The sequence below is a fragment of the Coregonus clupeaformis genome, chromosome 9 (assembly GCF_020615455.1).
Source record: "Coregonus clupeaformis isolate EN_2021a chromosome 9, ASM2061545v1, whole genome shotgun sequence".
Taxonomy (NCBI): domain Eukaryota; kingdom Metazoa; phylum Chordata; class Actinopteri; order Salmoniformes; family Salmonidae; genus Coregonus; species Coregonus clupeaformis.
Window position 1 is genome coordinate 266046 of NC_059200.1, and position 25866 is coordinate 291911.

Sequence of the window (25866 nt, forward strand, 5' to 3'; positions counted from 1 at the left end):
AAAAAAACATTACAAACATTTGAACTGAGTTACGATAGAGAAGTAATTATGTTTTTTGTTTTGTTTTATTCCCTTGTGAGCTACCAGTAGTTGTTAGTATGCATGTGCTCTTATGTTGCTGCGTGTCCAGCTTTGACTTATGAATCAGAACACATGTATCTACTCCCCTTGGCTCCCCTCTCTACTCTGACACACACACACACACACACACACACACACACACACACACACACACACACACACACACACACACAAAGCTTGGTGTGCGTGTGTGTGAGAGAGAGGCAGGGGCACATGGGCTGCCCAAAACATTTGACCTATCCAGGACGCAGCTGTCACTTCAAGGCTGGGGGCACTTGCCCGTCACCTACCAGGAGACTCGACCACGGGGAGCGAGGGAGAGAGAGGGAGCGAGGGAGCTTAACTCCTGACAAGAAAAAAAGAGGAGTGTGGGTGCGCTAGAGCCACTCTCCTAGAGTCAAAGTAGAGCCAGTTTGGATAGTGGCGACATTGGAGCCTCCATAGGTCAGATCTCTCTCTCTCTCTCTCTCTCTCTCTCTCTCTCTCTCTCTCTCTCTCTCTCTCTCTCTCTCTCTCTCTCTCTCTCTCTCTCTCTCTCTCTCTCTCTCTCTCTCTCTCTCTCTCTCTCTCTCTCTCTAATCACTCTTCGGTGGGGTGTAAGCAGAGCCACAGACCCCCTTCAAAGGGCTGTAGCGGTGGTGGCTAAGTCTAGATGATCCAGGTGGACTTACACCAGGGGCTCCAGTGGACAGGAGGACAGGCAGAGAGAGGTCACTTAAATTTGTTCCAGATGATGTTACCTTAACTGGACTTTGCAAGGATGTGAAAAAATGGATTACATAGTTTTCTGGGAGGCGATGAGGTAAGTTAATTATCAGGGGTTCATAATTGGGTTAAAGGCATGTTGTACCTTCCCTGGCATGATATTTATTGAGGGATTTGGGGTAACTTTATGATGATAACTTAATTGGTTACCTTCTGTGTTTTATTTGCGTCTCCATAAGTGGACTTCATCGTTGCTGCTGCATGTTCATTTCATATGTGACAGTAACTTACTGTATATCTATGTAACCACAGATTCCAGGTCAAATTGGAATGCTGAGAGGTACCTCTGACCAATCAAGGAACAGATGTATCAATGGAGGATTTCATAAGGATTGTTCCATACACTCAGTAACTGCAACCCATAACTAAAAGGAAGTCACTTACTGAACACGAAGTGTTCAGAACCATGAGCACCAATCCAAAGAAAATGGCGGAAGGCGGCACACATCTCAGTCCTGGTACCCCCTCCAAACGGGTCAAAGTTTCCCAGGACCAGGTAGTTCTGGACACAGGGGACCCAGGTCCCACCCCGCCGGTGTTCCTGCGTAAGGTCCGCAAGGCTGCAGTGGGGACAGGGTGTGATATCCGCCTGAGGGTGTCTGTGGGGGGTCAACCTGCCCCCTCTCTGTGCTGGTACCGTAACAATGATCTCCTGGCCCCGCCTGGTGAGCAGGATGTTGGGGGTCTGTGGATCAGGGATTGCAAGGCCAGTGACGCGGGTCTCTATACCTGCGTGGCCAGCAACTGCCTGGGGGAGGCCCAGAGCAGCGCCCTGCTTGCCGTTATGGACCTGGGAGAAGGTAACGTTGGGGAAATGTTGGGACAACGTTATGATTAATCTGTGTTTGCTAATTAGTGGAACATGGGGACAACCCTCATGAAACATTGTGTAAGTCTATGAGGAAAGCATGCAGGGGAACATCTGTTCTCCAGCTATTATTTCTAAGTTGCTTGGTAAGCAAAGGACCAATCTTTACAAAAGTACACCTGCACAGTAATTGATGCAACCAACAACAATGTACACAACAGGTTTGCAGGTGGTATATTTCTTTAATTCCATCTCAAATAGCTGTCCATTCTACTCTAGAAAACCCTTGCTCTTTCAAAAGTACTTCAACCCTGCTCTTTCAAAACGACTTCTGCTGTAGCACCCGTCAGCTAGCAACACTTGTCTTGAGAGGGGTGAGGTTAAATTTGGCTCCTCAGTCTAAATGGAGACGTAGCGGTTTAGGATGGGGTTGGTGTGACCCCCTTGTCATCTGTCGCTGTGATCTTTTAACAGTTGAACCCTTCACCTTCTGACCCCTGGTTGGATGATTGTTGTTGTTTTGCAGTTTGGAGCAACTGGAAGTGATATGGCGGCCATTTTGTCCAGGGTGTAACTGAGAGATAGATAGAGAGAGAGTGAGAGGGAGAAAGGGAGAGAGAGAGAGATTACTCAATTTGAATGACTGTAAATAGATTTATTTGATAATTTTACATTTATTTGTGTATTTACAGTATCACATTTGGGCCTGCAGAGCTGTCCCTTTAAGAAATCTAATAAAGGAATCAGACGAATGCTATGTGGCTCGCCAGTCAGTAAAGGCCATGTCTTCAGTCTGGACCACATCACAAGTGCAGTGCTGCCTGCCTTCCTGAGAGAATTAACAGTTGTAACTGGAGCTCTACACTTAGTGTCCCACAACCCAATGCCATCCAACACAATATCTGTCTGTGTCCCAAATTGCACCCTACTCCCTATATAGTGGCAGTGGAGGCTGCTGAGGGAGGATGGCTCATAATAATGGCTGGAACAGAGTCAATGGAATGGCATCAAACACATGGAAACCAGCCATTACCACGAGCCCGTCCTCCCCAATTACGGAAATAGGAATCCATTTGGGACTCAGGCCACAATATTACGGTGAGAACGCTATTAAAGGGAAGACGATACGATGAAGGAAACTTTTTGTACTTTGTGTGTGTGGTGAAGCCGAAAGCATTACCCTGCTCCCCTTGTTTCATAAGATACTAGCTATAATTAGAATGCTTTGGAGGGCTCCTTTGCTGAGGGTGGGAGTTATGACACCATACACTCACACAGTAACAGACAGTCAACTGAAACCTGAGAGAGATGGATCGGCCTCTAACTCACTCACTCCACCTCTCGTCTTCTTTATCCTCCCTTTCAGCTCTCGCTCACTCCCCCCCCTCTCTATTCTTCTATTTCTTCTTTTATTGGTTTTCATTCTTCACACCTCTCTCTCTTCATCTCTCTCTCTTCCTCTGCCCTTCTTTTCCACCATACTCCTCTCCCCTCTCTCCCTTTCCTGGGGACGTCTTTGGCCTTCGCCAGATAATCTCTGCTTATCAATTTCTGCCCCCATACCTTCTCTCCCTTTCACTCCACTCTTCTCCCCCTCTCTCCTCAGCCCTCTCCCCCACTCTCCTTTCCCCTCTCTCCTCAGCCCTCTCCTCCTCTCTCCTTCTCTCTGATTACTTATCTCTGTTCACCTCTTCTTAGGTGTTCATCCTCCCTCACCTCTCTCCCCTCTCTAGCCCCTGTTCATCTCCCTCACCTCTCTCCCCTCTCTAGCCCCTGTCCATCTCCCTCACCTCTCTCCCCTCTCTAGCCCCTGTTCATCCTCCCTCACCTCTCTCCCCTCTCTAGCCCCTGTTCATCCTCCTCTCTCCCTCTCTAGCCCCTGTCCATCTCCCTCACCTCTCTCCCCTCTCTAGCCCCTGTCCATCCTCCCTCACCCTCTCTCCCCTCTCTAGCCCCTGTCCATCTCCCTCACCTCTCTCCCCTCTCTAGCCCCTGTCCATCTCCCTCACCTCTCTCCCCTCTCTAGCCCCTGTTCATCCTCCCTCACCTCTCTCCCCTCTCTAGCCCCTGTTCATCCTCCCTCACCTCTCTCCCCTCTCTAGCCTTTGTCCATCCTCCCTCACCTCTCTCCCCTCTCTAGCCCCTGTTCATCCTCCCTCCCCTCTCTCCCCTCTCTAGCCCCTGTCGTTTCTCCTCACCTCTCTCCCCTCTCTAGTGGTTCTCTGTGTCTCTCCCTCCTGGTGGGTCTCTGTGTCTCTCTCCCTCCTGGTGGGTCTCTGTGTCTCTCCCTCCTGGTGGGTCTCTGTGTCTCTCTTCTCCTGGTGGGTCTCTGTGTCTCTCTCCCTCCTGGTGGGTCTCTGTGTCTCTCTCCTCCTGTTGGGTCTCTCTGTCTCCCTCCTCCTGTTGGGTCTCTCTGTCTCTCTCCCTCCTTTTCCCTGGGTCTCTGTCTCTCTCCCTCCTGGTGAAATTCATCCCGGCTTGTGGCCATCTGTCTCCCACCATGACCATGCTCTCAGAACCATTTTTCTCTCTCTCTCTCTCTCTCTCTCTCTCTCTCTCTCTCTCTCTCTCTCTCTCTCTCTCTCTCTCTCTCTCTCTCTCTCTCTCTCTCTCTCTCTCTCTCTCTCTCTCTCTCTCTCTCTCTCTCTCTCTCTCTCTCTCTCTCTCTCTCTCTCTCTCTCTCTCTCTCTCTCTCTCTCTCTCTCTCTCTCTCTCTCTTTCCCTGCCCCCAGACCCCCGTGTCGTTATCTCCCTCCCCTCTATCTCCTCCTCTCTTATTTGTGGCATGGTATGGGCCAGGGGGCTCTTGTTCCAGAGATGTGTGGATGCCATCAGGCTCTCCTGTTGCACCAGTACACATCACAAGTAATTATAGCAACACCACAGTGCCACAGTGGGGCTGAGACTACGGACAGTCACACTCAATCACAGTCAGCATGATGAAAGTGAGATGGAGGGATGCAGGGGGGAGGGAGGGAGGGAGGGAGGGAGGGAGGGAGGAAGGGAAGGAGGAGAGAGAGAGAGAGAGAGAGAGAGAGAGAGAGAGAGAGAGAGAGAGAGAGAGAGAGAGAGAGAGAGAGAGAGAGAGAGAGAGAGAGAGAGAGAGAGAGAGAGAATGGGGGTTGAGGGGTGGGAGATATAGGTATAGAAATGGATAGAGGAAGTGTATGTGTGTTTTTTCTTGTAATAGATGCATGTAGAAAAGACTTGACGCATCACATTTTGGTATTTTTTGAGGCTAGCCCTTTAAGAAGTCAAAAAGCACCATATGGTTGGTCAGTACTGACCATGCCACAACAAACCACCAGTCTGTGGCCGTGTTACTTTTTGACACATCATATTTGGCTCAGTAGTGTTTACGCTTTGACCACTGGCTCACTTCAATGACTTGACATGGGTTCATTCTGTAAATGTAACCCCCCTCACACATTCAATGATTTTACATCTCTTATAATCTTGGTTACCCAGAAGTAAAATCCTCTCGCGAAAATGTGTCATTTGCTGTTTTACTTCTGGGGGGAATGCTGTTAACAATTGTGATTACCTTTGTGCAATGGAAGGAAGTGAAGTCTCCTCCCTCGCAAACGGAAACTCTCAGCCAAACCCCTCCCTTCCGCTAATTTCACAAGTGTTTATTATGGGCAAATTTGGCTTTCATTAATTTTTACGATACAGACAATTTTGACTTTGTGGCTGTGGAATCTACTGGAATCTACAGGCTTGAAAATCACTGCACCCTTTTAAGCACCGCCTTCTCCCCTTCCTCATTTTTTCAAAAATCAACAACGAAAACCCAAACCAGGAACTATTGCTGCTCGTAATCACATAATTCTACGTGAGCCTTGACAGATTCTCGCCATTTCATCTGTGCACGAGAATCTGTCCACGGGACATTACAACTCTTATAGATGTTTAATGGTGTAAACCACCCCAAAGTTTACATCATGTTTCTCTAAGCGCTATCCAAGTAACTGGCATTTTAGCTGACATTTTAGCTGCCATGGTATTTAGACTATATGAAACATGCATAAAGGTGTTATGAATGCCTTATGTGAACCCCCTTCAAGTTACCAAACATGCATGGTCTTAGACTGACCTCTCAAACCCTTGCCATTTTGTTACTCTGGGAGGGAAACCAGAATGCAACAGTACATGGATAGTTCCATGCTTGGGAGGACTTGAACTTGATCCTCCTCCGGCTCTGGCCCATATTCCACAACTACGGTTGGTTATGCCAAATATAGTGACTGTCAACTCCTGTGTCCTTGTGGATCTAGGGAGTTTCAGTGTGGCTAGCTATGCTATGCTAACCAGAACTCTACTGCAATTTAACGACCCTGTGACAAGTTGACAGGGTGGATTCCCAGCCTTAGAATATATTTACTGTGCAGTTATAGGCCCATGTCTCAGACTCACACTGTAAGTGGGTATATTTGCACTCCAGCATTTGGTCCATGTGTCTAACATTTGAGATCCTCAAGCAGGAGACCGATTTAGTGATGTCAGACATAGTGGTGAACAATCACGTTCAGATTTAGAATGTAATGTAGTCCACCAGCACACTCTGTACATGTGTTTTTAGCCTGTCAGTGATACAGTTTTTGGTCCGTCATTCAAAAGTTCACCTCTATTTTTTATAGTTCTTTAAAGATTGAATCGGCTTTAGGGGAAACAGCGCCAATGTTCGCCCCCAGAGCCAGTGGTGGAAAAAGTACCCAATTGTCATACTGGAGTAAAGGTAAAGATACCTTAATAGAAAATGAAAGTCACCCAGTAAAATACTACTTCAGAAAAATTCTAAAAGTATTTGGTTTTAAGTATAATTAAGTATAAAAATTAATTGCTAAAATATACTTAAGTATCAAAAGTAAAAGTAAAAGTATACATCATTTAAAATTCCTTATATTAAGCAAACCAGACAGCAAGATTTTCTTGTTAATGGATACCGGGGATCCACACCTTAAAACGAAGCATTGGAGTCACCAGATCAGAGGCAGTAGGGATGACCAGGGATGTTCTCTTGATAAGTGTGTGAATTGGACCATTTTCCAGTCCTGCTAAGCATAAAAAATGTAACGAGTACTTTTGGGTGTCAGGGAAAATGTAGGGAGTAAAAAAAACATTATTTTCCTTAAGAATGTAGTGGAGTAAAAGTAAAAGTTGTCAAAAATTTAAATAGTAAAGTAAAGTACAGATACCCCAAAAACGACTTAAGTAGTATCTTAAAGTATGTGTACTTAAATTGTCACGCCCTGACTCTAGGACTCGTATTTGTTGAGTCAGGGTGTGTATTTTCTGTGTCGTGTTGTGCTATGTTTATTGTATATGGTTAGATCTAGTATGTATAGATCTATGTTGGCCAGGTGGTTCCCAATCAGAGGCAGCTGTCGCTCGTTGTCTCTGATTGGGTACCATACTTAGGCAGCCTTTTGGCACCTGTTAGTTGTGGGATCTTGTTCCGTATAGGTTTGTTGTGTGTACCTTAAGACTTCACGTATCGTTTGTTTGTTGTATTGTCGTGTGTTTATTCGTTTAATAAACATGTACGCTTATCACGCTGCGCCTTGGTTCGACCAGTCTTTAAACGATCGTGACAGAAGATCCCACCAAATGAGGACCAAGCAGCGTGTCCAGGAGCAGACAGCCTGGACCTGGGAGGAGATCCTGGACGGGAAGGGATCCTGGACTTGGGAGGAGATTCAGGCCGGAATGGATCGCCGTCCTTGGGAGGAGACAGTGGAGGCGCGCTATAGAGAGGAGCAGCGGCAACGCAGAAGGTGCCGGCCGAGGAGGAAGCCCGAGAGACAGCCCCAATAATTTTTTTTTGGGGGGGCTAAAAGGGTGGTTGGCGGAGCCTAGTGTTAGAGCAGAGCCAACTCCCCGTACTCATGCTAGGAAGCGTGTGACTGGGCAGGCTCCGTGTTATTCGGAGCTACGTACTGTGCCGCAAGTGTTCCGGCACAGTCCTGTACGTCCTGTGCTAGCACCATGCACGTGTCGTGCGAAGATGGGCATTCAGCCAGGACGGGGTGTGCCGGCTCAACGCTCGTGGTCTCCAGTACGCCTCCTCGGTCCCGTGATATCCTGCGCCGGTGCTACGTGACTGTATCGCCAGTACGCGTGCACAGCCCCGTACGTCCTGTGCTAATGCCTCACACATATTGTGTGGAAGTAGGCATCCAGCCAGGACGGGTTGTGTCAGCTCTCCGATCCAAACCTCCAGTCCGCCTCCACAGTCCGGTACGGCCCGTTCCTGCTCCCCGCACCAAGCCAGTGGTGCGTGTTCCCAGTCCGGCCCGGCCCGTTCCTGCTCCCCGCACCAAGCCAGTGGTGCGTGTCCCCAGTCCGGCCCGGCCCGTTCCTGCTCCTCGCACCAAGCCAGTGGTGCGCGTCTCCAGCCCGGTCCGGCCTGTTCCTGTGCCTCGCACCAAGCCAGTGGTGCGCGTCACCAGCCCGGTCCGGCCTGTTCCTGCCTCTCGCACCAAGCCAGTGGTGCGCGTCGCCAGCCCGGTCCGGCCTGTTCCTGTCCCTCGCACCAAGCCTGTGGTGCGCGTCGCCAGCCCGGCCCGGCCTGTTCCTGCCTCTCGCACCAAGCCAGTGGTGCGCGTCGCCAGCCCGGCCCGGTCTGTTCCTGCTCCCGCAACAGGCCAGTGGTGCGCGTCGCCAGTCCGGTACGCCCCGTTCCTGCTCCCGCACCAAGTCAGTGGTGCGTGTCGTCAGCCCGGTCCAGCCCGTTCCTGTCCCTCGCATCAAGCCAGTGGTGCGTGTGTCCAGTACGGCACGGCCCGTGCCTGTCCCAGGGCACCGGTTAGCTGCTCCACTCGGAGCCAGAGCAATCCGCTCCACCGGGGTCCAGTCCAGCTCCGGTCAGCGGATCCACTCGAAGCCAGAGCAGTCCGCTCCACCGGTGTCCAGTTCAGCTCCGGTCAGCTGCTCCACTCCGGAGCCAGAGCAATCCGCTCCACCGGGTCCAGTCCAGATCCGGTCAGCGGCTCCAGTCCGGAGCCTGAGCAGTTCGCTCCACCGTCGTCGGGTCCAGCTCCAGTCAGCGGTTCCAGTCCAGACCCAGACGTCAGCCCCTCTCCAGGTTCGGGGTCTCCCACACCAGGGTCCAGACAGGACTTGGTACGTCGTGGGAGGAAGGAGAGGGGAAGCAGCGCGCCGAGGTCCAGAACAGACCAGGGGCACAACAGGGAGGTGGAGAGTAAGTGGTGGTCACGCCCGGGAGCCGGATCCGCCTCCGAGGCGGAATGCCCACCCGGCCCCTACCCTGTTACGTTTATGTGGCGCGGTCGGAGTCCGCACCTTTGGGGGGTACTGTCACGCCCTGACTCTAGGACTCGTATTTGTTGAGTCAGGGTGTGTATTTTCTGTGTCGTGTTGTGCTATGTTTATTGTATATGGTTAGATCTAGTATGTATAGATCTATGTTGGCCTTCACGTATCGTTTGTTTGTTGTATTGTATTGTATTGTGTGTTTATTCTATTAATAAACATGTACGCTTATCACGCTGCGCCTTGGTTCGACCAGTCTTTAAACGATCGTGACATAAATACTTTATACCACTGGCCAGAGCCTTTGTTGTTGTTTTGTTGATTAAACGGAGGGGAGGCAAGTTCAGTAGCATTGTAAAAAAAATGGCAGTACATTCTGTTGTTCTATCGCAAGTGCAGTGATGTCAGAGGGGAAAAAACGTTTTTTGTTGTTTGCAGTAACTTGTATGTTGTTGTAATATCTCAAACAGATGTTAGTCTCGAAAACACGACCCTATGCAACACAGTGACTAGGGTCTGGTTTCAATGATGGACTGTTTTGACATAGAGGAACTACGTCACTGCCTACGTCACCACTTTATCTGCTTGAATAAAATATAAAATAGTAGCTAGCAATATGGAGATCACAGAGGTTATTTTTAATGAGGGCATTTTGCAAGTGGCTTAATTCCATCAACTACCTTAACTAAAACCACTGCAAAGGTTTTGCCTGCAAACGTTGGTTTTGAATCGTGACGTTCTGGCATGTCTGGCTTGTGATTTTTTCCTTTATCGACGTAGGCAGTGACATACTTCCTCTGTGCCAAAAGCGTCTATCATTGAAACCAGACCCTAATCACTGTGTTGCCTAGGGACAGGTTTTCGAGACTAAACAGAAGTGGCAGTTTCACCATTAAGGATTCCAGCTTTAAAGCAGCTTTTTGAAGTTGTTCACAACTGACAACGATGTCTTTGCCATATTCATTGGCTGTCAAAACAGACAGAAATGTAAACAACTCCCGCTCAATAAGTTGTGTTCAAACTTTCTCAGTTCTTTAATGAGTTCAGATTCTGTTTCAATGCATCATGGGATCATGCACAAATGTTAAGACCTAAGCCTTCTTCAGTCTGTCACTAGTAGGGGGTTTCTCAGTCCAAGCCGAGCAACAGACAGGACAGTAAAGGTCGTTTCAGTCTTGTCTGTAATCTCCTTATTACAGGAGGGCAGGTCCACTGTAGGGGTACAGAGGAGGGGTAACAGGGGGTTTACAATACCCCACTCGAAATAGACCACTGGGCTTGGTGTTGTTGTGTTAGACTAAGGGGGAACAGGGGAGAGAGAGAGATAGGGCCCGAGGGAGGCAGAGGGAACCATCAGGAGCATTGAGGCAGCCATGTTAAGGAATATGTCCTCACCCTGGCCATGAAGAAGACAGGACATCTAGGAGTCTGGGAGGAGAAGCCATTTTAAGGATGTCATATTCATCCTTGCCTCCATGCGATTGGGATACACATTCCAACTAAGGAGAAGTGGCCAATTTGAAATAAGTAATCCTTACCTCACTGAGGTCATGATTTGAGGGTAAAACCAGGAAGAAGTGTCAAGTGAAGAGGAATGGGCTTAGATTGTGATTTGATGGTGATTTGAGAGTTTGACAAGAAGAGGAAAGTTCGATCAGGAGGAGTACACATCTGAGAGACCCAATGTTAAAAGAATAAGAGAGTGAGACAGATATCAACTGGAGCCATGCTAAAGAAGGAGTATCTGGATGCTCGGAAGGCTTTGAGAAGTGTGAGGGACAGTGTGACTGGCCCCAGGAGAAAGAAACCCAAAGGTGAGTGTGAGAACTCTTTCTAACCAACCACATGGAAATCATGAGAAGTGTCTGGGCTATTTGTTATTATTCAGCTATCTATTATCTTATGAAAGTCTGACGTTGTTGTGCTTACTGTGACGAAGTCTGAATCAAAGAAGGATGGGACAATGATGATGTCACAACAGACACAGAAGAGCACATCAGACAGATATTTCCTACTCTGTCCATTCTCTTCCATTCCTTATTGGTCACATTATTAAGACTACCTTCTTATAGAATATTTAAATGTACAACGCCATTGACCTATTCTTCTAATTCTAGTTGGGGACCAGGATGTTTCAAACCTAACAGGTGTTGGCTGGCTGACAGGCTTCCAGTGCAAACCAATAATACTCATCCAATGAGCAGGCTATTCACAGCATCCCCCGATGATGACATCTAGATACGCAAGATTACTGCCTCTGAGGATAGTCTATTTTTCTAGGCTCTCAACAATTAACAGACGCTGAGAAAAATGACTGGGCATTGCATACATAAAATTACTGTACTATCTACAGCACATACTAGATAGTACATTCATTCAAATGATAATATTGCAATACTTCATCAAATACTAAATTTCAGCTGTGGGTTGTAGTTGTAAATACATTATCTCCCACCAGTGAGGGTCGGCCCCCATTGAACCCCAGTTGTCTGTGTATCTGTCAGCCCGACTGCCTGTCTGTCTGGTCACATGGTAGATACAGTACCTCCTAATTTTAGTCCATACTGTAGACATAGAGTATCTCATAGTATCTCTCTCTTTCTCTCTCCCGCTCTCTCTCTCTGCCCCCCTCCCCCTCTCTCTCATTCTCTCTCTTCCCCCCCTCCCTCTCTCTGCCTCTCTTAATCACCCCAGTCCCCTATCCAGTCCTGTGGCTAACATAGACCAGACCTAGAGAATGAGATAAGCTAGCAAGAGGCATCTGTGTGACGTGAAATCACATTACATTCCCAGAATATATCACAGTGCATGGTCACGGACCACGATGTATCGCCACATCAAGGGAACTGACCTATTTTGTCAGGTGAGGAAAGATGATCCTAGATCTGTACCCCCGGAGCATGAGATGAGGTGCCTCTGTGTTTGGCCTGGCGCTTGTCCTTGTTTATGTTCCTTCTCTCTAGTTTGGCGTCAGTCACATGGTCTGAGGCCTGGAGGGGGCCAGGATTAGGTGATAGGTTCAAGTTTCTTTATGGTCGTCAGTACAGACATGTCACTATGTCTGTCATCGGGGCATGGGCCTCTATACCATCCTGTATCACCACAGGGTCTGACTCTGAGCTACGTTTACAAGAATTGAACGGGTTCTGTTGTATTAAAAGGGTATTACAGTAGTAGAATGTACAAACCCACTGGGGAAAAAATTGTTGAATCAACGTTGTTTCCACGTCATTTCAACCCCAAAATGTTGAATGAAAGTGGAAAACTGATTGGATTTGCAAAAAGTCATCAACCTAAAGGAATTTTGTCTTTTTTTCACCAAACATTTAACCTAAATCCAATGACAGGGTGATATTTTTTGGTTGATTTCACATTGAATTCATGTTAGTTAACAACTCAACCAAATATAAATCAAAACTAGACGTTGAACTGACGTCTGTGCCCAGTGGCAAGTTTTCTCTAACTAGACGGGGCAAATGGAAACGAACGGGGGAAACCTCAGGGCAAGAGGAATGATTACCTTGTCTTTCCCAGCAAACGTCTAGATATGGATTGTGACTAAAGTGTTTTGGAGAAGGCTCTAAGTTCCTCTGTTGGGTATGACGGTGTCCTGTGGTTGAACCTGTAGCGAAAAGTGACTCATTAATAAAACCCAACTTGATTAAGATGCGCCCACACCGGGGTCTGTTTTCTACCTCAGGGAGCTAATGCCAGATAAACTCTGATAGAGTTGCCAGCCTGCAGAGTGTTCATCAGAGCTGCGCCACTGAAACCCCCCTCTGTCACAAAATCAATGGGCTTCCATGAAGTCTGCTCTGTTTCTCATTGTTGTAAGCTAATTCAAGTAGAGTAAATGGTATGCTTGCTATTGTATTGCAGCAGCAAATTGATATCTGCATGGGAGTCAGGCTTTTTCCATTTATTTTCATTTAGCTGATGATGGGGAAGAGAGGAGAGGAAGCTTCTTTAGACTATTAGATACACTAATAGTGTTACTATGGTGACTTACTGTGATACAGTGTCTTGCAAAAGTATTCATCCCCCTTGGCGTTTTTCCTATTTTGTTGCATTACAACCTGTAATTTAAATGGATTTTTATTTGGATTTCATGTAATGGACATACACAAAATAGTCCAAATTGGTGAAGTGAAATAAAAAAAAAAAACGATAATTTCTAGAAAATAAATAACGTAAAAGTGGTGCGTGCATATGTATTCACCCCCTTTGCTATGAAGCCCCTAAATAAGATCTGGTGCAACCAATTACCTTCAGAAGTCACATAATTAGTTAAATAAAGTCCACCTGTGTGCAATCTAAGTGTCACATGATCTGTCACATGATCTCAGTATACATACACCTGTTCTGAAAGGCCCCAGAGTCTGCAACACCACTAAGCAAGGGGCACCACCAAGCAAGCGGCACCATGAAGACCAAGGAGCTCTCCAAACTGGTCAGGGACAAAGTTGTGGAGAAGTACAGATCAGGGCTGGGTTATAAAAAAAATATCAGAAACTTTGAACATCCCACGGAGCACCATTAAATCCATTATTAAAAAATGGAAAGAATATGGCACTACAACAAACCTGCCAAGAGAGGGCCGCCAACCAAAACTCATGGCCCAGGCAAGGAGGGCATTAATCAGAGAGGCAACAAAGAGACCAAAGATAACCCTGAAGGAGCTGCAAAGCTCCACAGTGGAGATTGGAGTATCTGTCAATAGGACCACTTTAAGCCATACACTCCACAGAGCTGGGCTTTACGGAAGAGTGGCCAGAAAAAAAGCCATTGCTTAGAGAAAAAAATAAGCAAACACGTTTGGTGTTCGCCAAAAGGCATGTGGGAGACTCCCAAACATATGGAAGAAGGTACTCAGGTCAGATGAGACTAAAATTTAGCTTTTTGGCCATCAAGGAAAACACTATGTCTGGCGCAAACCCAACACCTCTCATCACCCCGAGAACATCATCCCCACAGTGAAGCATGGTGGTGGCAGCATCATGCTGTGGGGATGTTTTTCATCGGCAGGGACTGGGAAACTGGTCAGAATTGAAGGAATGATGGATGGTGCTAAATACAGGGAAATCCTTGAGGGAAACCTGTTTCAGTCTTCCAGAGATTTGAGACTGGGACGGCGGTTCACCTTCCAGCAGGACAATGACACTAAGCATACTGCTAAAGCAACACTTGAGCGGTTTAAGGGGAAATATTTATATGTCTTTGAATGGCCTAATCATCAATCCAATTGAGAATCTGTGGGATGACTTAAAGATTGCTGTACACCAGCGGAACCCATCCAACTTGAAGGAGCTGGAGCAGTTTTGCCTTGAAGAATGGGCAAAACTCCCAGTGGCTAGATGTGCCAAGCTTATAGAGACATACCCCAAGAGACTTGCAGCTGCAATTGCTGCAAAAGGTGGCTCTACAAAGTATTGACTTTTGGGGGGTGAAGAGTTATGCACGCTCAAGTTTTCAGTTTTTTTGTCTTATTTCTTGTTTGTTTCACAAAAAAACATATTTTGCATCTTCAAAGTGGTAGGCATGTTGTGTAAATCAAATGATACAAACCCCCCAAAAATCCATTTTAATTCCAGGTTGTAAGGCAACAAAATAGGAAAAATGCCAAGGGGGGTGAATACTTTCGCAAGCCACTGTATAACTGAATCGCCCTTGGGTCATTTGTCTGACAACATATTGTAGCTTTGATACCTGCTTCTTGGATTTTCATTGGACAGCTGTACTAGAAGGCAGTGTTATGATTGGTCCGGGGACATATTGATCCCGGTCGAGTGAATATGACTATAGTGGTGTATCCTGTATCGCATAGAGAGCCTTGGTATTGATTACTCAGTGCCGGAGAAAATCCCTTCTTTCTGGAGATGCATGAGGCGAGGTGATGGGGGAGGGATGAAGAGGGATGGAGGGAGCCGGAGGGAGGTAGAGTGAGGTATGGAGAAAAGGGGAAGGAAGGAAGGAGGAAAGAAAGGAGGAAAGGAAGGAAGGAAGGAAGGAAGGAAGGAAGGAAGGAAGGAAGGAAGGAAGGAAGGAAGGAAGGAAGGAAGGAAGGAAGGAAGGAAGGAAGGAAGGAAGGAAGGAAGGAAGGAAGGAAGGAAGGAAGGAAGGAGAGAGAAGGCTTATAGCTATTGAGGCAGCTTTTGAGAAAACAGGAACACTGTATTTTTTTGCATTAAGGCGCATTCACTTACTTAGAAACAGCCAAATGGGTAAATAAACGACATTATTGCAATCAATGGAGGCTTTAGCTACAAAAAGGCTAATCTGTTGCGACGTCTGTGAATGGTTGGCTTTCTCTGATTTATGGGCATGTGGTAATATCCCCTGGGTATTGATTCTGTGTTGCAGACCCATAAACAGTAACATGTCTCACGTAACAACGTTAAAGAAGTGGATTGCTCAGCATAGCAGTCCATAGCAGTGTGAAAGATTTGGCCTAAATCTGCAAAAATGCCCAATCTAGTTTATGGATGGCTGGGAGGTTTTTACAATGAGATCTGGGTCCGCCTGTTATTATATTTAAATGAATTTGATGGATGTGGTGTGGACGACACAGATGTGTCTGAGAGAACAATACATTATGCAGTGTGTGTGTGTGTGTGTGTGTGTGTGTGTGTGTGTGTGTGTGTGTGTGTGTGTGTGTGTGTGTGACAGGCCTGTAATAAGAAGGGAGGATTTGTAGTGTCAGGTGATATCAGTGGGAGGATGAAGTGTGCTCTTCACCGTTCCTCTTTCCTCATTCCCTAATTCCTTTCACAACATCTGTTTGTTTCATGATCTGTTATTTATAGTTGATGATTATTCCTGTGAGAACTGTAGAACGGGGAGGCAGAATAGAAAGACATCATCATCTTTTCCCACATCATTTATTGATGGTTAAGACTCCATGTCCCTCACACACTCTGACCTACTGACACACTAAACAGGGTTTCCCAAACTCGGTCAAATCCCTTCTTTCTGGAGATGCATGAGGCGAGGTGATGGGGGAGGGATGAAGAGTTGTTTGCATCCATGGTGTTTGTTGTTCCTGTTGATTTGTGTATCTGTCAGAGACTGGCATGCACAGCTTGTATGTTGCACCAGCTAGCCATCAAGCTAATCTATCTCTGCACCATGTGTATAGTGTTGGGGACAGAGCTGGAGCAGAGATAGAGAAATGGAGAGGGGAAATTCTGCTCTGTTCACTGGTGCAAATAACTGATTGCTATTTATCGTGGTGTCAGATTAGCAGAACGTCACAGACATGGACCATGAATGTATAATTGATGCCTTGGGGGGTGGGGAGGCTGTTTTTCTGAAGGCTGCATTCTTCCTCTCCTCTGTGAAGATACTGGGGCTGAGGAGAATATAGCAGAGGAGGAGAGGAGAGAGGGATCACAAAAAAAGAGTCAGTTTGGATTAAGGATTTGGATTTTGGGGAGGGTGGGGTTGGAAGCGGGGCACACGTCAACTGTGGGTTTATGATGTCAACAGAACGGAGGGAGCTCTGTTTCTCTGATTCTATTTCCCACTCTATTCTCCCTCCCTCTCTATTGGTCTGTCTCTATTCTCCCTCCCTCTCCATTGGCCTGTCTCTGTTCTCCCTCCCTCTCTATTGGCCTGTCTCTATTCTCCCTCCCTCTCTATTGCCCTGTCTCTATTCTCCCTCCCTCTCTATTGGTCTGTCTCTATTCTCCCTCCCTCTCTATTGGTCTGTCTCTATTCTCCCTCCCTCTCTATTGGTCTGTATTTCTCTCTCTCCTGCTCCCTCTGTGTCTCCCCTCTACTCTCTCTTTGTCTGCTCTCTCTCTCTTCTCTCCTCCTGCTGCTGCTGGCGCTGTGTCAGAGAGAGAGGAGACAGAGAGGATGGTTTAGAGGAGCAGGTTGTTTTCCTTCCTGCGGATCACATCTCTCCACTGTTGTTGTCCTCACGGGTTGGGGTCTCAATCTGTTCCTCTCTGGCTGGCTGCTGTTGCTCCGAGGAGGGCCTGAAGGAGGGAGGGAGGGATGGGTTGGAGGGGATGGAGACCGGCTCGGCTTGTGTCAGCGTTCAGCTGAACATTTTCTCCTCCGGCAGCAGTCAGAGCATAGTGTGCTATGTCAGAGTGATGCCACTCGAAAAAGAAAAGGAAAGCCGCACACTCTAGGAGCTCAGATGCAATAATTGAATATCCTAATAACCAGAGTGATGCCACTCACATTGGCGGATAAACACTCTCACTCTCACACAAAGACACCTGGATCTTGTGGATTGTAACTTTCCTCATCTCATCCAGACCAGAGGATTATAAACACCCACGCGCGTGAAGAGAGCTCAATCTATTTACATTGTTTGTGTGAGAATTATTGTTGTTGCCCCACACTCCGTTTGCGTAGGATCGCAGCAGTAATGTTTTGCTGAGCAAGTGCCACAGGTAATCTGCAACCGAGAGGAGGGCATCGAGAGAGAGTAGGAGAGAGAGAGAGAGACGCTACTTCTAGACATGAAGAAAATCTGGTCCAAGAAGAGGTTCCAGGTTAGTCTTTACCTTTCAGACACTTGCTTTTATACAGTTAGTGTGTGCTCTTATCTAAGCCGTTTTCTCATGGACTACTACAGAGCTATAATGTGATAAATTACTAGAACAAAGAGGAGAAGGATACATACTTTGTTGCCCCACCCTTTTACCGGTTTACCAGTAAGCACAGGTCTTTGTTGCTATAGGTTAATGAATCCAGGTCTGTACAGTAGGTAATTTGTAGTATAGTTCTCTGTGTGGAATAATGTCCTCAGTGTCCTCTGGGTTCTAATGGCCTGTGGCACAGAGGGTATGCTTTCCAGTTCCACATGACATGGTAACAAAGAATGCCACTCCAGGGGACAATGTCACATTCTGTTGGCTGGTGGCAAGATGGGTTTGGGAGATGGGTGGAAAATCAGCTTTCGGAATAATTTCACGGTCAAACAGTTTTTTCTTCTCCATTTATATTATAAATGTTCAATTTATAACACATGTTATGCTAATTAGCATATGTGTGCTCTACAATATGTATCCTGACAGAGAATGTCTGATATTCTAAGATTTTGGATTTGACATTGGGTTTATCCCAAATGTGATCTGTCAAGAACAGAGAAGTGTGTCACTGGGCCACAGTGCAGACAACTGATATGTAGCACCAGATGACCAAGTACAATTATGTGGTATGTACGACACAGTCTATATTCAGAAATAACAATATAACAATATAAACCTTGTGAAATATCCACTTCAAACTCTGGCATAAACTGTATAGAGCTTTGAGGAAACTATGGTGCCCAGTGATTAACCAGCCTTGCCAAGCCAGAAGCCTTTACTGCGCAGAAATACAGTTTGTGCCTGTTTCTGCCTGCTACAGATGTAGGATCTTAATTTGATCACTCTTTTGTTGCTGAGATGCAAACTTGTAGTCTATTCAAGGTTTAAAAAGGCTTCTAAAGTTTGTAATTTCCACTTTCAATTGTCAGACTTAGCCCTAACGAAAAATGTATCTACCCCTACAAAACATTTCCATTAATATAATAATATTAACATTATAATGAATATTAATATTATAATCCACATAATAATGAATATTTCCTGTTGCTGCAGGATTATTTTCCTTCTATAGCAAATTGGCTCAAACTAAGATCCTACATCTGTATGTCCTGATATGATTGCCTAGAGGCCCCTATAATCATGAACGGGAGATTGACAATGGACGCTTCTAGTTGCTTCGGTCATTTTTGTCTCACTGTGGCAACCAGGCAACACTTCATCAACAGGCTCTGGCTGGCAAATAGCAGTAGGCATGGTACTTAGAGAGCAGAGCAGGCTGATTGATCTAGCAGCTGAATCATTACTTTGCTCTGACTTCAGGGTTTTCTGTGTCTCTGCACTGTAATGAGTCATTCCATTGAGCTCTCTGTGAGCTTTCCAAGGTCCTGATCGATGGTTGGTCAGGAAAATGCTAAAGGTTATAGGAGTCATTGGAAGTAATGACTTATCAAGTTATTAGTGTGTAGTTTTTTTAGGTTAGGTTGTAAGGATGTGGTATGGAGTTTGAGATATGAGCTTCTTCTCTTGTTTGAGCCTTTTTTGTGTGGATTTGGACAAAAATGGAATCCTCTGATTTCAATAACTCATTAAGTGTCATGACTGTTGTACTTTTTGCTGGTTTGAATCATGCAACTCTGTATCTCTCTACTATTTCAGAGGACCGGACACTCTACCAAGACGTTTGGAAGGTTCACCCATGGTGTGTTTGCTGTATGAGTTATTACACAGTTATTACTTAGTAATTACACAGTTAATAAAAGTAATTACACAGTTAATAATAATTATTACACAGTTAATAATTGTTATTACACAGTTAATAATGGTTATTACAGTTATTACTTAGTAATAAACACAGTTAATAATAGTTATTACACATTTAATAATGGTTATTACACAGTTATTAATACATAGTTATTACACAGAAACTGAGTTTTACTGTCCATATTTAGCTTGTTGTCGTATCTGAGAACCACTTAACACTTTCTGTATTAAAAAAGGTATTTGTTTTTAAAAAACTGATTTAGTACAGAGTATTCATGCATGTTTAATGTTTTAATTGCTGCTAGGAAAAAGACTGTGGGCTTTTTTATTATTTAGCTGTCAGAATGCCTCTCCTCCGCCCCCACAAGCAATTTTCTTGTAACCATATTGTTGTATCTCTGCATAACATCACAGAATGAATCATTTCTGAGGGTCTTAGTTGTATAGCATTACATCTGGAATCTCAGTCAAACAGAAATGCTCATAGCTCCTTTTCCAAATCATATTTCCACCCAACAGTTAATCTAATCCACGGTGTATATTGCAGCAAGACATTTTGAAATACAGCCTCTCATATTGCTGAGTCGATATCTCTCGCACAGTGTGTGTCCAGCTATTTAGTCCCATCCCACTTGGTACAGTTGGGTGAATCCAAATACACAAGGAAATGTACTGTTAAAACTGTATGATCACTGTTATTGTCTATTTCACATTTACCCCTTGTTCTGTCATTTAGCAGATACTGTTATCCAAAGCAACATGACAGTGAAATGAGGCATAACCCATTTGTTTGCCTCTTCCTCAGCAGGCTCCAGCAGTAGGCTATCTAAGCGTATGTGTCAGGGTTGGCAGTTGGGCTGGTGATTTTAGACTCTAATGGGTATGGAGCCAATTGGTCGTGTGGGTGAGAGAGATGGTGGTTTCTATAGTAACTGTGCTCTCCCGTCTGCCCTCTCTTGCTGCCACTATGGAAGCGAAGTTTTCCGCTCCTGCCGAAAGCAAAGCTATGGTAAACCAGTCTTGTCTTGTTTTCTACCTCACTCTCTTTCAGTCGTGTCCATTCTCTCTCTCTCTCTCTCTCTCTCTTTTTTTTATTATTGATTTGCCATATCAATGTGCTAGGGGACTTTTTGTTGATTTTTGTTACATCTACAAGCCAAGATACTGTGGTCCTCCCATGTTACTGTGGTGAAAGTGGTCCTCCCATGTTACTGTGGCGAAAGTGGTCCTCCCATGCTACTGTGGTGAAAGTGGTCCTCCGAAGTTACTGTGGTGAAAGTGGTCCTCCTATGTTACTGTGGTGAAAGTGGCCCTCCCATGTTACTGTGGTGAAAGTGGTCCTCCGATGTTACTGTGGTGAAAGTGGTCCTCCGATGTTACTATGGTGAAAGTGGTCCTCCGATGTTACTGTGGCGAAAGTGGTCCTCCGATGTTACTATGGTGAAAGTGGTCCTCCCATGTTACTGTGGTGAAAGTGGTCCTCCGATGTTACTGTGGTGAAAGTGGTCCTCCGATGTTACTGTGGTGAAAGTGGTCCTCCCATGTTACTGTGGTGAAAGTGGTCCTCCCATGTTACTGTGGCGAAAGTGGTCCTCCCATGTTACTGTGGCGAAAGTGGTCCTCCCATGTTACTGTGGTGAAAGTGGTCCTCCCATGTTACAGTGGTGAAAGTGGTCCTCCCATGTTACTGTGGTGAAAGTGGTCCTCCCATGTTACTGTGGTGAAAGTGGTCCTCCCATGTTACTGTGGTGAAAGTGGTCCTCCCATGTTACTGTGGTGAAAGTGGTCCTCCCATGTTACTGTGGTGAAAGTGGTCCTCCCATGTTACTGTGGTGAAAGTGGCCCACCCATGTTACTGTGGTGAAAGTGGTCCTCCCATGTTACTGTGGTGAAAGTGGTCCTCCCATGTTACTGTGGTGAAAGTGGTCCTCCCATGTTACTGTGGTGAAAGTGGTCCTCCCATGTTACTGTGGTGAAAGTGGTCCTCCCATGTTTGCCTGGACTCATTTCTTCTTCTCTGTCTTTATTTATAATTTTCTATTCATCTATTTGATTTCTCCATCTCTTGAATATGTCTATTGCTCTCTTCCCAACATTTCCACAGGATTTTGGATTTTGCACTATACATCATTGAATTCTGACCATGTCCCAATTTCTTCTAGTATTTCACCCATTGCTAATGTCCTTTTAAGTCTCTTAAATGGTTAATGTTTTTTCTTAATATCTTCCCTAACGCTCACAGAAATGTCAGCTTCTGTGTAACATCTCTATTGATCTCATTAAAGGTCGCTGAATCGACTTGTCTCCTTTGAGACGATTTGCACAAGGCCTCCAAATCAAAGGCCACAGTTAAAGTATGTATAGGGTGCTTATATCTATTAAATATATATATTAAACACCATCAATTAGTGGGCTAAAGGGCACTTTTGCAGTTAAAAGGGGTATAATGGTCCTTATTGACGTTGTCTTCTGTGGGATCAACAGACTTCCAATGGGTTTGGAATGGAATGGATGCTAGTCTGGTTTCAGCACTAGCCTCTATTACCAGTAACATACCTAGTTAAAACAGACTGGTAGCCAGTCTAGAAGGTCATTTCTATAAATGTATTTCAACCAGTCTAGTAGTGTATTTCTAGAGGCCACATCTGGCTTTATAGAACAGTTCAGTGACTCCCCCTTGTATTACCTCTGAAGGAGACCTGCCAAGGCTCAACTCTATTACCCATTATCCTCTCTGTCGCTAAGTGAAAGTGAAGTGTCATTTGTCACCGTGACTCAGACTCAGCTGTTGTTTTATTCCTCTCTCGCTTTCTTCTCATCCTCCTCTTCCTCATCTTCCTCCCCTCAGACTCTGAAACCACAGAGGATGAAGCCACGGAGCCCCAGGTACCCATGGAAACCAAGGAAGGACCCGGTGGGCGGCACCAGGACAAGGCTGGCCGTAGAGTGCCTGCAGGTAATTCACTTAATTCAATAACTTGAGCATGATCTGTGATTTAAAGGCCCCTCCTTAATCAAGTCTGGTAAATCAGGTTTCCGGGATTAAGACATAAGCATAATTAAATAAGTAAATGCATGTGTTTGCATGGCTTTATTTTGATTGTCGGTTATGGCACTATGTGTATGTTGGCATAGGACCTACTCGTTGGATGAAACGTATATATGACATAACAGACTCCTTTAATCCTTTACACCATGATGTAATTGTGTGACAATGTGACATACTGACCTACATGCTGTCAGGTAACCTCTTGGAGCCGTTGCATTCTCTCTCTCTCTCTCTCTCTCTCTCTCTCTCTCTCTCTCTCTCTCTCTCTCTCTCTCTCTCTCTCTCTCTCTCTCTCTCTCTCTCTCTCTCTCTCTCTCTCTCTCTCTCCGTCCGTCCGTCCGTCTGTCTGTCTGTCTGACTGTGTCACTGCCACCCTACAGAGTTATGGTCTGGATAGAGAGCCCTGGCTCTCAGAAAACAGAGCATTTCCCCAGCTTGAACATCACATTATACCACCCCTTTACTTACAGTACCAACTCTAGGTGTATGGAAATATGGATGAAACAGGATTTGACAGGGAACTGATGATGATTTGTTATGGGGGTATGACAGTGCTCATCGGTGCCACCAAAGCAGATGCTTCACAACAGGGGTCACCAGTCTGTCGAAATGTAGTCCATGAACATGGATGCACTCCTCTCGCAGCACACATCTATTTTAAATTCTGTCCTCCTTGCTCGGTTGTAAAGATACTGTTTGCACTTTCGAAGGTTTCGTGTTGACAGACCCGAGAGTGCCGTCGTTCCCGAAAGAGAAGAGAAAAAGAGAGAGAATGGTGCTATCAAATGAGAGTGGAGGGAGGATGAAGAGAGAGAGAGAGAGTGGTGCTATCAAACAAGAGGGGAGGAGTGATTCAGTGTTTGTTCTTTCCATACTCAGTCAAAGGAACCAACACAAAGACGTCTTTCACTCACCGCCCCACCTGCAGTGAGAGGCGGAGTACATGACCAAATATCAACCAGATAACAACGCAAATTGCATTTCCTCTAATAACTACCCCTTAGCTCAGCACAGAAATCCTCTTCACTAAAAATTTAGCTAATGCATGTAAATTATATTCCACCATCTAATTTCATTTCTTCCCAAAAAGAAAAACATTGATTGGTTCCAATGGACCCTTTTGTTAACCGATAATGCACAAATGTAGGATGCTTGAATACATTTAAGCAATAAGGCTCGAGGGAGTGTGATATATGGCCAATATACCACGGCTAAATGTTGTTATTAGGCACGACGCAACGCAGAGTATTTGTATTTGTATTTATTATGGATCCCCATTAGCTGCTGCCAAGGCAGCAGCTACTCTTCCTGGGGTCCAGCAAAATTAAGGCAGTTCATACAATTTTAAAAACATTAAAATACATTCACAGATTTCACAACACACTGTGTGCCCTCAGGCCCCTACTCCACCACTACCACATATCTACAGTTCAAAATCCATGTGTATGTTTGTGTATAGTGCGTATGTTATCGTGTGTGTGTATGCATGTGTCTGGGCCTATGTTAGTGTTGCTTCACAGTCCCCGCTGTTCCATAAGGTGTATTTTTATCTGTTTTTTAGATCTAATTTTACTGCTTGCATCAGTTACTTGATGTGGAATCGAGTTCCATGTAGTCATGGCTCTATGTAGTACCTTGCACCTCCCATAGTCTGTTCTGGACTTGGGGACTTTGAAGAGACCTCTTGTGGCATGTCTTGTGGGGTATGCATGGGTGTCTGAGCTGTGCGCCAGTAGTTCAAACAGACAGCTCGGCGCATTCAATATGTCAATACCGCTCATAAATACAAGTAGTGATGAAGTCAATCTCTCCTCCACTTTGAGCCAGGAGAGATTGACATGCATATTATTAATATTAGCTCTCTGTGTACATCCAAGGGACTGCTGTGGTATATTGACAATATACCACAAACCCCCAAGGTGCCTTATTGCTATTATAAACTGATTACCAACGTAACTAGAGTATTAAAAATAAATGTTTTGTCATACCCGTGGTATGCAGGCTGATATACCACGGCTGTCAGTCAATCAGCATTCAGGGCTCGAACAACCCAGTTTATAATACCAAATATCAACCAGATAACAATGCAAATTGCATTTCCTCTAATAACTGTCCCTTAGCTCAGCACAGAAATCATCTTCACTAATAATGTAGCTGATGCATGTAAATTATATTCCACCAGCTAATTTAATTTCTTCCCAAAAATAAAAATCTTGATTGGTTCCAATGGACCCTTTTGTTAACCGATAATGCAGAAATGTAGGATGCTTGTGGTTAGTAAGGTGTCGTGTGAGGATAATGTCTTTCATCATCATTAGCTTCAGAATGAGTCATGGAAAATGGAAAAACCATTTCTCGTTCCACACCTGCGTTTTGGAGTGCTGGCAGGATTAAGTAGTCCACCCCCCTTCCTTCCACCCCAGAGCGCCCGGAGAAGCCCTGCCAGAGGGAATCCACCTCAAGGCCAGAGAGGCTTTTAAAGATCTGCATGGCAAGATTTTGGAAGGCTGTGTGCTTTTATCAGTGGGCCCCATCCTGCGTCTACTACAGATTGCTCATATTGGGCTTTTTTGAGATCTGAATTTGTGTTTAGTCGGTGGAGTTGAGTCTGTTTAAAATCCTCAGTGCTTGTGGGAGATGCTGCTTGCTTGTTTTCCCTAGTTTCCTCGTCTCGTCCCAATAAATGGGTTTAGTCGTTAAAGGAAGCTGCTGACTTCAACTTCTTTCAGTTGCCGACGCATTTCTGTCTCCATCGCCACTCAATAAAATGTCAATCATTATCTGATTGGTCGAGCTCGGGGGTTGTTTCAGTGCTTGTGGTGGGACACATTTGCTTATTTCCTTCTTTCCTACTGCTCTACTTAATCAATCGTCTTTGTTGGTTTAGACATTCTTCCAGTGCTTGTCTTAACTCCTGTCTACTTCCATTTTTTATTTGTTAACCTTCTCAGTATCTGCTTCTATTGATCAATGCTCTCTCTCTCTCTCTCTCTCTCTCTCTCTCTCTCTCTCTCTCTCTCTCTCTCTCTCTCTCTCTCTCTCTCTCTCTCTCTCTCTCTCACTAATCTTTCTTACTTTCACTCTATCTCTATTCCCTCTCTCTAATCCACATTCTTCTCTATGTCTCCATCTCCAGTCTGACCCCTGACCCCTGTCCTCTGTCCCTGCAGGTGAAGGAGGTAGGATGATGGACTCCAGTCCCTGACCGGAGGGCCACCTTTCCTGGGGGCCATGACCCAGTGGTGGAGAGGGAGCTCATGGCTTTGGGCTCACGGCCCCCAGGGGCCCAGGACCCAACACACTCCGGCAGGCAAGCTCTCTGCGGCGGGACCGATGGGGGGCCAGGGGCCCTAGTCAGACACCTGGGTGTGGAGCCCTTGATCCGGGCGTCTCACGCTAACCTGGCTCGCACTAACCAACCCATGCTGGGGTCGGAGGAAAGTGTGTCTGTAGGAAGCGACTACTATGGAAGCATGTTTAGCCTCTACAGGGGAAGAACGTTTTCCATGACTTTGTAGGGACAATTTCTTCTTTTCACTGATCCCAATTATAAAAAGAGTGGCCTCGAAAACCAATTTCCC

General features: G+C 45.7%; 2 protein-coding genes across 2 annotated transcripts in view; both read left to right on the plus strand.

The window, feature by feature from the left end:
- Nucleotides 1-606: 606 nt before the first annotated feature.
- Nucleotides 607-25540, plus strand: LOC123491557 (striated muscle preferentially expressed protein kinase-like). Its single transcript, XM_045222425.1, has 4 exons — nucleotides 607-883; nucleotides 1099-1646; nucleotides 22085-22192; nucleotides 25456-25540. The coding sequence occupies exons 2-4, from the start codon at nucleotides 1253-1255 to the stop codon at nucleotides 25488-25490; spliced, it is 537 nt and encodes a 178-aa protein (XP_045078360.1). The 5' UTR covers nucleotides 607-883; nucleotides 1099-1252; the 3' UTR covers nucleotides 25491-25540.
- Nucleotides 25460-25866, plus strand: part of spega (striated muscle enriched protein kinase a) — a 34504-nt gene continuing 34097 nt past the window's right edge. The window contains exon 1 of the mRNA XM_045222424.1: nucleotides 25460-25595. Coding sequence (XP_045078359.1) covers nucleotides 25543-25595 — 53 coding nt within the window. The 5' untranslated portion in view covers nucleotides 25460-25542. The remainder of the gene's footprint in view (nucleotides 25596-25866) is intronic.